Source organism: Mesitornis unicolor, unplaced genomic scaffold (assembly GCF_000695765.1).
Source record: "Mesitornis unicolor isolate BGI_N332 unplaced genomic scaffold, ASM69576v1 scaffold5048, whole genome shotgun sequence".
Classification (NCBI taxonomy): Eukaryota; Metazoa; Chordata; class Aves; order Mesitornithiformes; family Mesitornithidae; genus Mesitornis; species Mesitornis unicolor.
In genome coordinates this window covers 46,477-62,867 of record NW_010203756.1, presented here as the reverse complement: position 1 = coordinate 62,867, position 16,391 = coordinate 46,477, and the positions used below count along the sequence as shown (strand labels likewise).

Here is a 16,391-nt window from a genome sequence, read left to right as displayed (position 1 = left end):
TCAGGACCAAGTCAGGCACAGAGAGCATCCAGACAGCAGCATGTCCAGCAGACCCCACCCTACAAAGCAAGGGGTTGTAGCTCTTCACCTCTCTCCCACCAGGGCTGGCACTTACCCCATTTTAAACAATAACAACAAAACCAGAGAGAATTCACACTCACCTCTTCTTCTGAGGACTTCCTGGGTGGCTGTGAAGAGCCTCACGCTTCTTGCCTTCTGTGTCTGCTCCTTTCACAACTTCTTCAGAGCTGGCCCAGGGCAGGCAGGCAGCCCCCACCTCATCCCTGCAGGTTGCCAGGGCTGTCCTGCACACAGCTGGATGATAACAGGGCCCTTCATCAAGCTTTGAAGGGCTGCAGCTGCAGATCTCCCTTCTCAGTGCTCAGCTGTTCCCAGAGGGGCATGTGCCAGTGCCACTGACTCTCACATCGTGGCTTGCTGACCAGAGGCACACACAGGCTGTGCTGGGCAAGGCCCATGTGGAATACAGATTTAATATAGATGCTTCATATAAGAGCCTCCTGGAGAAGAAATGCTGTCTTTACATAGGAAGGAACTGTTTCTTCAAGGATTTGCTGGGAAAAGGAGCTGTGAGATCTACAAGTAAATATAATGCAGCTGTGTATAATGCAAACTCGTAAGTTTCTCTGTTCCAAACCTATAGGGCACAAAGCTGGAACATGAAGACAACACATCAGGGCACTTGGGATTGGGACAGGGACATTTGGTGTCACAGGTTTGCCCTGGCTTTGAAGCTTCTGGAGTCTGACAGACAGCAGACCTCAACTACTGCAGTCACAGAAAGTCCCAGCTCCACACTGGTCCCTATTTATTGCCAAATGGGGACCATCAAGTAGCAGAGCCTCCGAGCTCAAAGAAAAGATCACCACGACCAAGTGTCAGTATGATAGTGCTGATTTCCTGGCAACCTCAACAGAAAACCTTCCACCAAAGCCAAAGCAGCTTCCCAAGCAATCAGGCTACTCTGCTTGAGAACTAGGAAATGTAAATCGCTGAGCCATGGGAATGCTGAGACCTTGTAAGCAAGTGTGAATGCAAAAGAGCAGCCTTTATTACAGCTGCTTGAGAAGCACAGTAAGTGGGAACTATAGACTGCCTTCCAAAATTTAAGGGTTCATTGTCTACCCTGAACTCCTGCAAGCAAGTACCACGTCATGAGTCTGAATTGACAACGTGGCTGTTGCTCCCTGAACAGCCAGCCCCAGATCAAAAGTCAGTTGTTCACACCAGAAACATCCCCAAGCTGCAAACCAGAGGTAGTGCTACTGAACCGGTAGCTGCATATATCAAGATGAGCTGCAGTGCTAAAAGGTGGAGTGACATACCAAAGCCTAACACATTTCTGTCCTTTGTTGTCCAAATCCTTTTTTTAATAAAGAAGTCAAGATGCAGGAAACTTTACAGACTGATCTGTCCTCCTTGAATGGAAACTCTGTGGCGGCTAAAGCACCTTCATAATATCCCAGTGTGCTGCACAGTGCCTCGCTCAAGCTCCGCAGTCACACTTCATAAAAAATCTTCACAGACTGTCTCCTGGCAGTGTCACTGCACTTCCCGTAATACAAACACTTTAAAAATGCCTCTAAGGATTTTCCTTCCCTCCAGCTCTCATCCCCCCAAAGAAAGTCTTTTGATTTAAAGGAGAAGAGTACTTCTTAAGTACAGACCCGTCACTTGTTAATTCGAGTTCACTGATTGGCTTTAAAGTCATTTCTTCCACTTTTGCTTTGTATCTTTAGTCTTCTTAAATTTCTTCTGTTGCTTCAGTCCTCTTGCTGTTCCTAATTTTCTCTTCTTCTCACTGGGAAACAGGAATAAAATAACTGTTAAAAATACACTAGATTCCCATTCAGCTGAGAAATTTTTGTTGCAAAAGGGGAGTGAATGCCTACATAGAAATCCAGTTGGGAGAAAATACCTCCAATTTCTTGGGTCATTCACACTGGTGCTAGAGAAAGCATGAACTAGAGTATGACCTAGATTTTCTAGTGTCTTCAGATTCTCTAACCCAATTTGAAACCCCTAAGATCTTGATTTTCAGCTCTTGTCATTGCTTCTCAAGACTTTACATTATGTGTCCTAAAGGCAATTCATATACAGCATCGGGAATTTAGATTACCTAGAATATATATCACCACTGACAGTTTTAAATACACAATTTTGTTCCTGCACTAGATTCTGACTAGAGCAAACGTGACAGAGCTCTGATCGGTATAAGCACCGACAAGACACTCTTATTCCTGTAATGCTTGTGGAAACTCACAGCTTCCAGCATTCGTGAAAAAGAACATGAATACACAAAGGGCAGAAAAGAGATCACATAATTACTTCAGCTGTCAGGCACCCCAGGAAGGGGAAATAAGCGAGCGGGCAAGTCTCAACTATAAATCCCCAATGAAAAGATGAGGAAAGACTCCATGCTGGGCAAGGTAAAAGAAAGAAGATGGATAAAAAGGAAGGAACTGTAGAAGCACAGACTCAGTATTTCGCAGGCTTAAGCTCAAATTTGAAAGAATTCTTCTTCCCTGAATTTGCATTTTCCCCAATGGGAATATTGTAGGCTCCACCTTGTGTTAGCTCCCAAAGCAAATGGGAAAGTTATGTGCAATGAGCTCTTTCTTTAGAAGTGACCCAAGGGAGAAATAGTACTGACTTGTGTGCATGATCGGGATTGAGATTTAACCATGTGAACAGAAAATAGTTACAAGAAGTACCGAGTTACACGGAGACAGGACCGGACTCCAGAGCAACACAGAACTCACAGCAGCAGTGTCGCCATTAGAGGAAACACTCAGCACTCAGGGAGCACTCGGGAGCGCTCAGGTGCTCACATCCTGATTTCTCCAGCAAAACTGAGCATCTATCAAGAATGCCAAGTTAATGTTATCTGTGTTTAACTCTTCAGCTTCACTCTTTTGAAAAACGTTATAAGAAAGGCAGCAAAGACCCGAGAGATCTCTGTGGAGTATTTCAACTTTCTTAACCTTTTCAAGCTGACGACGGAAGCGTTCTGTCCTGCTTTGCTCAGCACCTCATTCCATTCTTCGTCGTCACCCCGGATAATATATCTAAGTGAAAAAGGTAAAGGAGAATCCAAGTAAAATTGCTAGCACAAAGTTAAAAAAAAATTATTTTTAATGATTATATTGTCAGGCACACACTGATCTATGAAGCCCCTGCATCAGCACCCAACCAACTCAGTATTTGGAAGCAGACATAAAACGAGACTGGCAGAGGGACAGAACAGCTTGTCACGACTGTCAGCAGACTCAGTCCAAACTAGGTCAATAGCAACCAACAACTGTCCCCATCCAGAGCTGGTCAGTGTTGAACAAGGTTCTCTCAAGAGCCCCTATTGTAAACATCACAAAACTGTTCTATGAAAGCCTCTCAACAGAAAAACAGAGTGCTGAGGAGAGTGCATCTGTTACGAAGGCAAAAAATAAGGCCACAAAGGTTACACTTTCTATAGCAGTGGTGTATACTTCTCCTCTGCCCACTAGATTTCTTAAAAGATAGACCATCAGTCACCACAGCTTTACGCCTGACAACCACAATCAGCTCTATATTCACTACATAGCTTTCCTTATAAAAGCTTGAGGACTTTTTTCATTTTACCTCCTCCAAAAGAGAGGAGGAGGATGGTTGTGGCGGTAAAGAAAGAGGATGCAATAAGTAATGGCTTGTACTGGGAAGTCAGCTAAATTAGCAGCTGCTCTTAGCTCACCAGTACGCTTGAGTGGTACAGTTTTTCTGCACGAGTCTAGGAAAAACCAAAGACCTGCAGCTTTCTTTTGAAAAGAGCAATTAAGACAACAATTCCTATTCAAATAAGCTCATGTTCTGTGTCTCCTGTTTGGGTGTTCAAGTACCCTGGAAATTACATTCAAATTTAACTAGGCAAAGCAGTCGTGTAGCAAATGGAGTGGTTGCTCTCCATCTCAAGTTCTCAGAGATTCAGAATAGACCAGCCTTTGTTCATACAAGGCCGAACAATACTGGACAAAGCCTTTTCAAATCAAACAGCTCTGTCTCTTCTATTACTTTTCTATAACCTGTATTGAAAAGTGTTCAAAATATATTTTTGTCTCTCTTTCCTCATGGAGAAAAACATAAATCTATTTCTGGGTAGAAAAAAAGGGAACATGGCCCAAAATGACACAAAGGTATGTAATAATATACACTCTAAAAGATGGAATTAAAACTTTTTTAAAAACTTGGTTATATTGTTTTCCCAGTGTGACTGACTTGCAAGTCGTTTCAAATCACATCCATTTTTGTGTTTCTTTCAAACAAGAAAACAAAAGATTCAAAGAAGCTTGTATTCCTTTTCTTAGATTTAACAGAGATTAATCTAGAGCCAAAACAGACAACATTTCTGCAATGTCAGTGTAGTAAACAGGATTTATAACGACAAAAAGAAAGAGAAGAGAGAGAATCAGTGGCACGCATAACCCCTGTTGGTCCAGAAAAAGAGACATCTGCTGACACTTCAAGTAAACTGCTTCAAGTTCAGCAGCTCCATCTCCTGCAAATTGTCCAGCTCTACAGCAGTTAAAAGGTATCCGGGCACACTCTGTAGCTGGCAAAAGAAGCTCTGGTTGGGTGTTCTTTTCCTGTTGGTCTGGGGTTTTAATGTTTGTTGGGGGTTTTTTTGTTAAATCAGAGAATATTAAAATTAGCCAGGGACTATTTTCACTTGAGTTGCACACACAGCTAAGCTGGATAGCAGACAACAGGACGCAGGTATCCTGGTTTGAGGAAACTAATGACTATTCCTAGAGGCACGGGAAACTGTGAAATTAGAAACAGTCCACAGCTAGGCAGCTTGCTTTATTACTCCGTATTACAGAACTATATAACTTATATGTGTATAATATACATACTGTACACAGCCAGGATCAAGGCTGCCACACAGATACACAGTAAAAGCTACTGATCTGAATAATTTACCATTGAAGTGACAAAAAAGAACAGATGTAAAAGAAGAATGTGCTCAAGCTCATGCTAGAGGCACTGGGACAGAGCTGAGCACTGATCCAGCGTTCCTGCGTGCAATACATCTTGTTTGCAGCACTGTAACGACAAGCCGGCCCCAGCTCTAACTACAATTCAGTTCTACAGTTGCACAGTCTGACAGATCTCACTGCTGATCAGCTGTGATCCGATAACTCACAGCCTTTTGCTTTCTGTTCAAAATAGCAGCAAAGGGAAGTCAGTAAGTTCAGGCTTGGGAGTATGACATTTCTCAGGCAATGAACTCATATACAGAGGTAAAGAGGTGAATGGCCTTGAACAGAAGTTGTTACTGAATTTAATTCCTACTGGAAAGAATGTTCTGAGCATGAAACAAAGCAGCTTCTAATGGAGCCAATGAAGAATAAGTTACCGGCTCTCAGGCGCACAACACCCAAAGTTTTCATTAGTGTAGCAGCTTAGCTTACCTGGCCACTGCTGAAAATACCCACTGCTATTTCTCATTTATTGATGGCTTGAGATTGTAACACTGCAACGACAGCCTTGTGTACAAGTCTCAGCAAGATACACTAGCAACCCCACATTCAAACAGGTATCAGGGAAAAGCTGGATTTGAGACTCAGAGAGATGGGTTCTTACTGAGTAAGGTCCATTTCCTTCAGCTTCCCCACTTCTTGCTTGTGTTTTTCTTGGAATTCCTTTGCAGCTTCTTCCTACAACAGGACAGCACAACAGATGCATTAAGCTCAAAGTGCAACAGTGACCATGTAATGCAAGGAAAATGCCTTTCCCACTGGAAGGGAAGTATATCCCCTAAAATAAATACCAGATGATCCTGAAAAGCTTCTCTCTTTTACATAATTGCATTTTTACGTTATCTGTATACATATACTTGTAGTATATAACTCCAAGATCACCTCAGTAGGTTCTGTGAAAAATCCATATTGCAGATTAACAAAGCATGACTACAAGCACGTAACACAAAGTTGTCAGGTTTTAACTACCAGAAAGTGACAGACATGATGTGGAATTCTTTCCACCCAAGCAAATTTAGATTACAAGGCTTCTTACGCTCAAGGGAACTCCGTGAAGTGTTTACGTATGTATCAAGAAGAAAGTTCATAATTACCAAGTCGTCATTTAAAGATTTCAGTGTTGGCTCCATTACAATATCCTTTGTTGCCACCATCTGCTCCTCCACAGCTTTTTCCTGGACTGTGTTGAACAACTGAAAACAAAGTAAGCCAACGTGTGTAAGACTTGCTGATGTTTCTTCTAGGTTATTGCTTTAAAATAATCAAGAATTGCTGTCTGCCCCCATGAAACTCTTCTAACCTTGCAAATACTATCAGGCAGTCATTTATTTCTGATGCATGCATTCCATCATACTGAAATAAAAAGCTCCAGGCTGCCTCCTGAAGGCAGAATTATATACAGCTTTTATAAAAAGTATAAAATTAAAATCAGTCAGCACTAAATGTCACTCATGTAAACGTAGAGAACTCACAGTTTACAACACTATCAATACAGCAGTATTTGATTAACATTTGCAGCTAAAAGCTGCATATTTCTTTTTCTGTGTGCTATTCTCTTCAAGATAATTATAAGGCTGTTATGCTGAGCAAATCACCTCTTCAATGAATAACCTATGCCAGACTGCAGAAGCTTTGCTACTGTATCCTGAACCTTGAGAAGTAAAGGCCACAGGCTCAGCAAGCAACTGCAAGCCATTGGCAAGTATTCTGTCCATCTTGCCATCTGATAACTCATCATGTTACTCACTTTATCACAGATATCGGAAAGAAAGAAAACCAGACCCAAAACTTTCCAATTATGTCACTGGACTTCAATTCTACCTCTGAATGGCATCGGAAAAGTTTGGGTTTTTTTTTAAGAAAAGTTGGGATGCCAGCAATGCAGTGAACAACCATAAATAAATGGCTCAGGCTCAGCTGGCAAGATGGGCTGTAGGCTCAGCATTTTGGTCAAGGCATTTCAACATTTAAAAACATAACACAACTGCTATTATTTGGGAAAACACTATACAAATCAATGCCATAAATACCTGCTTTTTCCACTGGGATTCTCCCATCTTACAAAGAAGTTTACACTCAATTACCTGGGACATGTTAAAGATACACAGTTCTGATTCAGCTTTCTGTTAGTGCCAGGCTCAGTATCAGAATGACACTTTGGTCCAATACAACTAAGTCAAAGTTTGTCACGATACCATTACCTGGACTACTTTGCGAATGATTCTGTTGAAGAGGCCCATCAGCTGGCTGCTGGGCAGTTCTACCTCCTTCTCCAGTTGGTCCAGAGATTTATGCTGTAGGCCAATCCCTAGAAAAAGGGCCTGAGGAAACAACATGTATTTCACTTACAGAGCTTTTCAGAGCAAATACAAATATTACCTTCTACACTCCCTATATTTTGCCAAGTCCTTGCTCTACTCAAGTTATACAAGGCTTCTCTGGTACGAGCTGAAGCTTTGCTCAGATGCAGTGGAACATCCCTAAATTATTCAGGAGATGGGAGGTGTCATTCCATACTTACTACAGACAAATACCTTTCTAAATACAAATACAGCTAAATGTGGAAGAATACTACAAGCAAGAGAAATCAGGAAGGAGACTACAAAAGAAGCAATTAACTGAAGCAAAGTATTTTTTTTAAAGATTACATGAAACAAGAAACTCTTCCAAACAGAGAGAGGTGAGGAATGGCTTGTTTCACAGTAATACATACCGACTGTGCAGCAGAGAGAGAGATATCACCCATCTGGTTGAGAAAAAACATCCTGGCAATGGTAGGTACCATATCCATGATGAGATGGTAGTCCACCATGTTGCGAGAGTACATCTCTAATCTCTTCAGGTCATATGGGATGAAAACCGATTCTAATTCAGCACGGCTGATGACTGATGAAGACAATAAAAAGACAACAATGTCAAAATTGTTATTCATAGCTATCCAGGATCTCAGTATTTAACAAGTTCCTTTTCACATCATTGAGGAAAGGCCAGCTGCTACATCTCATAGGTTCACTTCCCAACACACTAGGTATAAACTTTGCTATTCAGACTGGCTTGGTTATTCATTTTTTTCACATACAGACATCCACATGAAGAACATTGTAACTGTCAAAACAAACCAGCATATCAATAATTAAAGATGCCAGAGAGACTAAATCCAGAGACGGTTTCTCAAAACATATTTTGCCCAGTCTTTAACTATCTTACACTGGTTTTGCTGTTAAAGAGCTTTGTTCCCTGGTAGCAGTAACCAAAACTCCTTCACCAAGAGAAATACTAAAAATCCACAAGATGCAGATCACCAAGTTCTCTCAAGAGGACTCCCCTCTGTTAGGCATGCTGAGAAAACAGCAGTTTGCTTTTCAACCAGAAGTGACTGTTAGAGCTGTCTTGTCTGGCCCCTTTTTTATACTGCCTGTGCGTTTTCCCCAGCAGGTTTTCCCCCACTAAGCCTAACAACATGCAGTTGAACTAAAGCCTCTCTCTTAGAAAGACATCACGTTCCGATTTCCAAATTTCTGATGACAACATTCTCCCTGAGATACTGAGCAACCTGCTCTGCCTACTGACCCTTGCTATTCAAGGCTTTCCTTTTAACTCCGTACTGGATTTAGCAGGTGTCAGCATCCATCCATGTTCTGTCATGCATTTAGCTGTTATAGTCAAGAGCCCTCTAATTTTGGGTTACTTAAATCTTTGATCAAAAAGCAGGAAAAAACCCAAAACAAACCACCAAAAAAACACCACTACCTGTTTTCAGTGGCAGTAAATGTCCTCTTAGCCTTAACTTAGAAATATGAGCATTTTTCTTGACTAATAGGAATGAAACACCATAACTGACCAAAAACAGTTCACGGCATTTCACAAGAGACATCATATAATGCATGTATTTGAGAACTCTGATAAAAATATACATAGACTTTAAACTGCCATATAACTGAACATGGTGACCCAGGGTACTCACGTGGTTGTGGCTGCTGCTTGATATTTTTGTTTTGTAGAATATTCAATGCCAATGAGGGAGAGAATGTGCCGAATTGGTAGGAAAGCAGAGAAAGGAACCGCCTCCTAAAATCTATAGGACAAGAGGATAAAAGTAAATTACTCCTGTGGACCTATAGAATAAATATCCCAGAAGATTCTTCTAGCATTGGTAAAATCCAAGTTACCTTTCCAGAAGGCAGTAAGCCAAGGCTCCTGTTCAGTGTCCTCTTCATTCAGCATCTTCAGCATGATGCACGAATGCTCACCAGTTAGGTCATTCTAATAAATGAGATATTTCCCCATCATTCCCATGAACCTTTGCACTCTATGCTCAGCTGAAGAAGGCAAAGGCCTTCTAAATCAACAACACCATCACCACATCTATCAACTGCTACTGATCACCGCTACCAAATGTAAAAACTATGAACTTTTAGAATTTGGAAAAGCCCAGTGCTGAGAAATTTTGGCTTCTTGAGATAACCAGTAGTCACCAGTATTGCAAATCCCAGCTACAGTTCAAGAGCCAGAAATAAAAAAAAAAAAACCAAAAAGAAAAATGCTGTGACACAGGAGAAAAAAATTATTCCCTCTGAAAGTACTCTAACTGCTGGTGCTATTTTCTGTAGAGACCTTGAAAAACAAGAGCAGTCAGATCAAGGGCCACTTGCATATTTTACCAAGGACCACATTAATAATCCTCAATAGCTGCACCTTTGCTGTAACTTTAGAAGTGCAAACTACTTGAAAGACCACACTCACAACCCTAAAACTTTGGGACTATAATTAGCTAAAAAAGTAAAAAGCAAAACTGAACATAAGCCAAACCGAAATGTAGCCTCAGAAAACTTTCCTGTCCAAGTCACATCTCACAGAAGCTAATGGAAAGATGCCCAGTGATTTCAGTAGGGCTGGATTTCATTCAGAAACAGTATGCTACTTACTGGTGTCTGCCTTAGATAAACTGGCACAAATCCAGCGCGTTTCCAAAACCTGCAGTAAGGGAACAGAGAAAGTACACTGAGAACTACGGAGCTGTTGGTTCTACAGCATTGCTTGTGGTTAAACACTATCTACCATATGAGAACAACTGTTGACAAGTAAGCAGAAGTCTGGAAGACACCCCACCAGCTAATGAAAATGAATACTGACAGAAAGCAGTAACAGCAATCAAACTGACTGAGGTTCTAAATTGGAGAAGTGAAAAATGATGACTGCGATATCAAAAAATGAACAAGCTTTCAAAGACTGACAGCCATGATACAAGAGTTACTGTATTTGACATGCAACAAGGGCCTCCTTTAAAAACAGGCAGACAGGTTTTGACCAATAATATCACAGACTCCCAGGGAATACCCTGGGGAGGGGCAGAGGATTTACAGTTTACTTTACAGACTCTCCTCCTCAATGAACAATGATTTTCCCTGACAACTTCCAGGTTTCAAATAATCACTTGTGGACCAGAGAGAATCCCAGACTGATCAGCAAAATCCTGCTGACAACCCTTTCCACCTCCTGTTCCTTCTTGTGTTTTAGTTGTGAACTGATCCTACAATCCATTTTGCCCAGTAAAAGGAGGACTAGCATAAAAAAACCTGCTGAGACCAAACATATGGCATTCCAGACAAAAGGAAGAAGCCAGGCCTCATAGCAACTGTCACTGGCAACCTACCTCCACAGACCACAGGATGAGTACTCATCAGCTGTGCAGGATGTTGCAGATTTCAGCAGAAAGCCCTATACATGCACTCCAGCCTCCCCCTATCCCTCTATGCATCCTTCTTTTATCTATCCCACCACAGCTAACAGTCAAATAACTAAAAAAAGTAGTGGTGAAACACTCTATTCTCCCACTCTGTCCTGAGAGGGACTGCTCAAATAAAGTAAGATACTTGAATAATTTGCTTTATAATTTGCAAAGATTAAGACTATTTCACAATACTCATTCAATTCTGATGCTGTTCTGCACAGCTAAACAATTCACCATCACATTTTGGCACAGACTTTGCAGCGTGCTTGCCATGGAACAAAACAGGCTACAGCCTCTCTATCTGAAATGCTAAATTGCATGTTGCTGTCTAACATTGCTCTGACTGGCTCAGTCACAAATTGGCCTCCACTGCTTTTCTTCTCTTGAACTCAGTCTCATCCCATGTCCTTACACAGCAGTCTAGGCCCTCTGTAATTTGGGGCAGGCCAGCAAGAAACCAAGGTTTTAGATGATAAATGACTGCTTTGCTTTTAGGCTAGTAACAGGAAGAATCCTGTGTTATTTTAAAACTGTCTCCCACACTATGGATCCACCACTTCCCACACTATGTCTGAGATAGTCTCAGAAACCTAGAAATTTTATAGAATGTGATAGTATTTTTGAAGTTGACATTTATTACAAAATTGTATGTTTTTATATAAAACTATGTTGTAAAGTGGAGGTAAAACTTAAGAAAAATTAATAAATTAATTACTGCTGCAGTAACTCAGTTCCTCCTTGGTAAGAAAAGCAAGAAGCAGCTGCAGTTGCTGGTGAGAACCATTTACAGTAGTCAGGAAAAATAACAACTAGGTTAGAAGTCAGCAGCAGCTCAAGCTTCTACAGGTCACAGAAATACCATTTAACTTCTCCCTACTTACTACAGGCTGTTTTTACTTCACTATCCTGGAAAAAGTGATCAATTAAAGCTAATTCACTGTTTAGAAGTGTCACAGAGACAACCAAAAAGGGAACAGGCTTGCCCTCAGAAGGAATTTCAGGAAAAACTGGAGGATACACTTAAGATCAGCCCTACTGTACATCAAGAAATGGTCTTACAGAAGTAGGCTTGGAGCTGCCCCAGTTTTAGAAACCAAGTTAAAAGCATGCAGAGATAAAGAGAATGTCCAAGGGCTAAAATATCTGCATCTATATCTATATACATTATATTATTTATATATATTATATACTTTTTATATATATTATGTACATAGTTATATTTTGCATTGGGTGTAACTAGCAAATACAATAATGTCTTACTTGAGTAATCTTGGTGTTAGGCCATAGGATACCCCTAGATAGTCGAGGTTTTCAGCTTGTCTCTCACTCAGTTTGAGAAGCAAAGGAGGCAAGTCTTTCCGAGGTGTCACAACCTCTTCTAATAAGCTAACAGTCTGAAAGAGAAAGTGGAAATGGGTTAGAAGCAATCCTTATAGAAATCTGCAAATTAAATCTCATATTCTCTATAAAAATAAATAAATGAGTCATTTCCTCCTTACACAGAGAAACCATTATTGAGACTTAGAAACAAACAGCTTCGCTCAACAGGAAACACAAGAAATGTACTGAGCTCCATACCTCACTGCTTACAGTTGCAATTTCTTTTGGCTTTTGAATTGTCTCTTCATCCAAACATGGGAATTTGCCTTCATAGTACATCTGCAGTAACGTCAAAGCTCTGCTGCCATAGCCCATCTGTGAAGTAGGAACAAAACACTATAAGCAAGAAGATGTATCTAGGTTTTAAGACAGGGCAACAACATTCTCCTCTTACATACCCATTAACAATCATCAGTGCAGAGACTGCTCAGTCACTGCAAAAAAGCATTTTCTTTGCTACAAAGCAGCACCATAAAGGATGCTACAGAACCTGGATGTCCAAAATCTCAATGAGAGTCCAGCTGGTAGTTTAAGACTGTGTAATAATTCTTGGTCCTTAACTCTGGCACTCAGAAAATGTCAAACACCAACGTGTACATTTGGTAATCATACAATATGTATCACTGGATCTTCATTATATACTGCTGCTTGGGATGCTGGCATCCTCCAGTGCTGCCTAGTAATGAGAGGAGCACTGGTCTGCCACCCACTCAGAGGAAATTAGCGCCCCCCAGCCTGCTGTGGCATCTGAGCATTTCTGTGTGTCTGACCTCATTCTGTTACTATTGCTGGCTCAGTCCCCAGACTTCAAATGCTGAAAACTGGAGCAACTGAAATGTTTGCCCTGTTCTTGAATTCTGCCTGTCCAGCCAGTCTCATGGTACCACTGCTGACTACTGACAATAACTGGGCTTCAAGATACTTTACCCCCTGATAATCTGGATGAACTGCAATACGAACAACACGTCCACCAGAGAGGCCACCAAAATCTGGATCTTGGAACTGCATAAGAGAAAAAAAGCCCATTTGAAGAACACAGATGGGTACTCTAGAAATAAGTAGTGCTGAAATATATGTTGGATGTAAGTACACAACAAAATTGTTCACCTGCTCTGAAATGGTCCAGGGAATAAGATCACCAGAAGCCTTCTTTCCCCTAGAAAGGCTGTTCATGATGGACTGTCGAGAGATCTCTCCCTCCATGCACACCTGCCAGAAAAGGTAAAAGACCATTAATGGAGACAAAGTGTTTTCTCCTACAGTCACTCCACTACAGTAGAATCAAAATTTACACTCAGTTGTCGAGTCCATTATGCAGTATTGTCTTCTCATGTGATCTTTGCTCTGCAACATGATTAGCAAACATGCATGTGCCAACAAACAGGCTCTGCCCCTCAAAGCTCTGTCTCAAAAAGCACACCAGTGGCTCAGCCAGGTACATCTGACACAGAAGGCGTTACACTATGGTGCAACAGAAGCCTGAACAGATTAAAATACAGAAAGCACTCTATGCATTTTCTGTAGTCCATCAACAGCAAACATAAAAGCCTGTCCCACCAATATTTCTCTTTAAATGTCATATATATTTCATGTAAATAGGGCTTTTTCTTTTTAAGAAATGGTAGATTTAACTGGCTGCACTAAGCATAGATAACTAAGAATCTGTGTCTTAAAGAAGGAAGGAAGCATACAGTCAGATACCCAACAGCTAAGGGCTGAAATATTTCTACATCTTTAAGTGTGTACATCTGAGGAGTTTGTGTTTTTGCAGATCTACTGAAAATAAAGGGAATGCTAGAAACATGGGATAAACAGAGTGAACCAGGGAACCAACTTTCCTTGCAGGAAGCTGAAATAAGAGGACAAAGTCATCTCTTGAAGCAGTAATTCAGCTCCTCAGAAGGCTTCTCAGTACAAACACATTGTGGAGACTAGGAGGTCTATATGAAAGGATCAGCATCACAATGTACTTATACAGCAACTACTGTTAAAGAAAGTGAAGGGAAAAGAATCAGCCTCAATACACTTGTAACACACAAAAACACAGCCCTAACCTACCATCTACTCCTAGACAGTACACTGCTGTTGTAGCATTCTGATAGTACGCTGCCTGACAGCAGTGTACTGCTTCATTGTTGAACAGTTCACTTCACAGATATGTGGTGCTGTCTTACCTGAACAACAGCAAGTACTTCTGGTAATGAATTCTGGGTAGGTGGAACAGGTGGCAAAAGACAAAAAAGATGATGGGCAGGTGCATCAGATAGCATCTGGAGGTCATTGGGTGAATTCTGGACATATCAGAGACATAAACATAAAGATGTATTATAAAGCTGAAGAATTATTCCATGAGAAGAGCTTAAAAAAGAACATTACATTAACAGTGTAATGTTAGTAGCTACCTTCTAAACAATCTTCTGTTTTCTGCATTTAGGGCTATTGAGAAACTTTGAACTAGTATAATACTGACTGATGAAAAAGCTCAAAGGCCAGTTCACAGCTCTTATACTACCAGAAAGCATCTGTTTTTCTCAGGTGAAACCTTTTGCTGTCATATGTATGAAACTGAACTTTTCATTTTTATATAGCAGCTTATTTTTTAATCTACCAAACTTGAAATAATTTTTCTTGAACTGTCAGATCTTTAGTACTCAGTACTCATGGACATCACCACTCACATTTACCTGTCACCTGTGGTCTTGAAATCTTGAGATAAACTATTACTCTTGTCAGTAGTACTACTCTTTTGGTTAACTTGAGGCTACTAGAATACAGTAAAGAGAACTGCAAAAGAGGTTCATCACTGATACCATTCTGATAAGCTTGTAGGCTCATCTAGAATTTAGTCTCCAGAATTTCTCAAGACAAAAATACTCCAGATATCTGTGAATCCAGTATATTCAGCCAAGACCATGGCAGAGATCTTCTCAGAGAAAGGAGAATACAGCAACTGAAGCTGTTCAGAAACTTCAGTTAGGCCAATTCAATTAGACCGTCCTAACAAGCACTGCTCCCTCCACAAAATTCCTAGCTGAAATTTTGACAGAAGTAGCACAAGCTTTACCTTGTAGTGTGAAGCCACATAGAGGGCCATCAGTCTCTGCAGAAAAACTTCCGATGCTCTGTGGTAACAAAAAAGCGTGTCTCTATTTACATAGTATCTAAACACAGAGATTAGGGAAACGAACTCCTCGGAAACAAGAAAAAGCTCTTTGTTGTTTTAGGAGTAATATTTTCAATACAGCCTCGGGCTACAGGCTGGCTTGTGCTCTTACACTCCACAGCTCTGTCTACAAGAATGACTTTGGGCAGTGTTCATAGCTTTCACACCCTTCACCTGTAAAGCTAAACCTTGTATAACTCCAACAAGGATTTCCCTTCATTCAGCCCTTCCTTAGGATTGTCCCTGCAGTAAAACCAGAGTTTGATAATGTCCTGGGTAGCACACACCACCAGTCTTATAAGGCAGTGGTAATAGCTTAACTTCAGAAGTGTGGTCTTAATAGATTTTTTGCCAAAAGATCACGTGCTACGGTTATCATGTTAGCTGGAGAAACCACTATTAATCAGCTTGGAAAAAACCTCCTTCACCTGAAATCAATATATTTTGATCAGAGCACAACACATGAGTAAGGATACAGGTCACAGGTCTCAGGCAGCGGGCAGCCAGAGATAATTCTGGTGATGTTGAGGCAGTCCAAACACAGCAGATCGTTGAGCCACTTTTCAACTGGGTCACCAGGGGCATATCTGATTGACTCGTGAAGGGAGACTTCATGCAATGTACGAGCTGCAAACAGATTTTGGAGAATATCTAGTTTTAGAAGTTACAACTAGCAAAGAATCCAATAGGATCAGTGCCCTTTGAAAGGCTTCTGGGACATAAGAAAATCATTACCCACATAGATTTCATCCCTTAAAGGCCTTTACATCTGAAAATCATAAGGAAAAAAGAGAGGAGAGTTCCTTCATTTTCCCAAGCCACTGCCTTCCTACAGCTTCCAAGTACATGGACACATGGGATACACACAGGGCTTGCCAGTCAGCAGCACCAGAGATCTTGGTTATATACCTCAGTCCAGAATACGATGGAGTACCTGAGGTGAGTTTAGCTGTAGCTGTCGATTTGTTCTCTGCTGTCATGGTGACTTGAGTTTGTGCACTCTGTTGACGGAGCTGTTGAATAAGCTTCAGAGACAGTGATCGACCAGTACCCTCATACCTGAAACGCAGAAGATAAAAATCTC

The 16,391-nt window shown here is 41.0% G+C and overlaps 1 protein-coding gene across 1 annotated transcript in view; it reads right to left on the bottom strand.

The window, feature by feature from the left end:
• Positions 1-1,419: 1,419 nt before the first annotated feature.
• The window catches only part of NAT10 (N-acetyltransferase 10 (GCN5-related)), a 24,025-nt gene continuing 9,053 nt past the window's right edge, over positions 1,420-16,391 (bottom strand). Inside the window, exons 12-28 of the mRNA XM_010190828.1 lie at positions 16,242-16,366; positions 15,784-15,934; positions 15,209-15,305; positions 14,319-14,435; positions 13,252-13,353; positions 13,072-13,146; positions 12,343-12,459; positions 12,025-12,158; positions 9,959-10,007; positions 9,203-9,296; positions 8,998-9,108; positions 7,747-7,919; positions 7,235-7,354; positions 6,128-6,226; positions 5,638-5,711; positions 3,006-3,089; positions 1,420-1,822 (exon numbers count right to left, since the gene is read on the bottom strand). Of these exons, the coding sequence (XP_010189130.1) occupies positions 1,729-1,822; positions 3,006-3,089; positions 5,638-5,711; positions 6,128-6,226; positions 7,235-7,354; positions 7,747-7,919; positions 8,998-9,108; positions 9,203-9,296; positions 9,959-10,007; positions 12,025-12,158; positions 12,343-12,459; positions 13,072-13,146; positions 13,252-13,353; positions 14,319-14,435; positions 15,209-15,305; positions 15,784-15,934; positions 16,242-16,366 (1,816 nt within the window). The 3' untranslated portion in view covers positions 1,420-1,728. The remainder of the gene's footprint in view (positions 1,823-3,005; positions 3,090-5,637; positions 5,712-6,127; positions 6,227-7,234; positions 7,355-7,746; positions 7,920-8,997; positions 9,109-9,202; positions 9,297-9,958; positions 10,008-12,024; positions 12,159-12,342; positions 12,460-13,071; positions 13,147-13,251; positions 13,354-14,318; positions 14,436-15,208; positions 15,306-15,783; positions 15,935-16,241; positions 16,367-16,391) is intronic.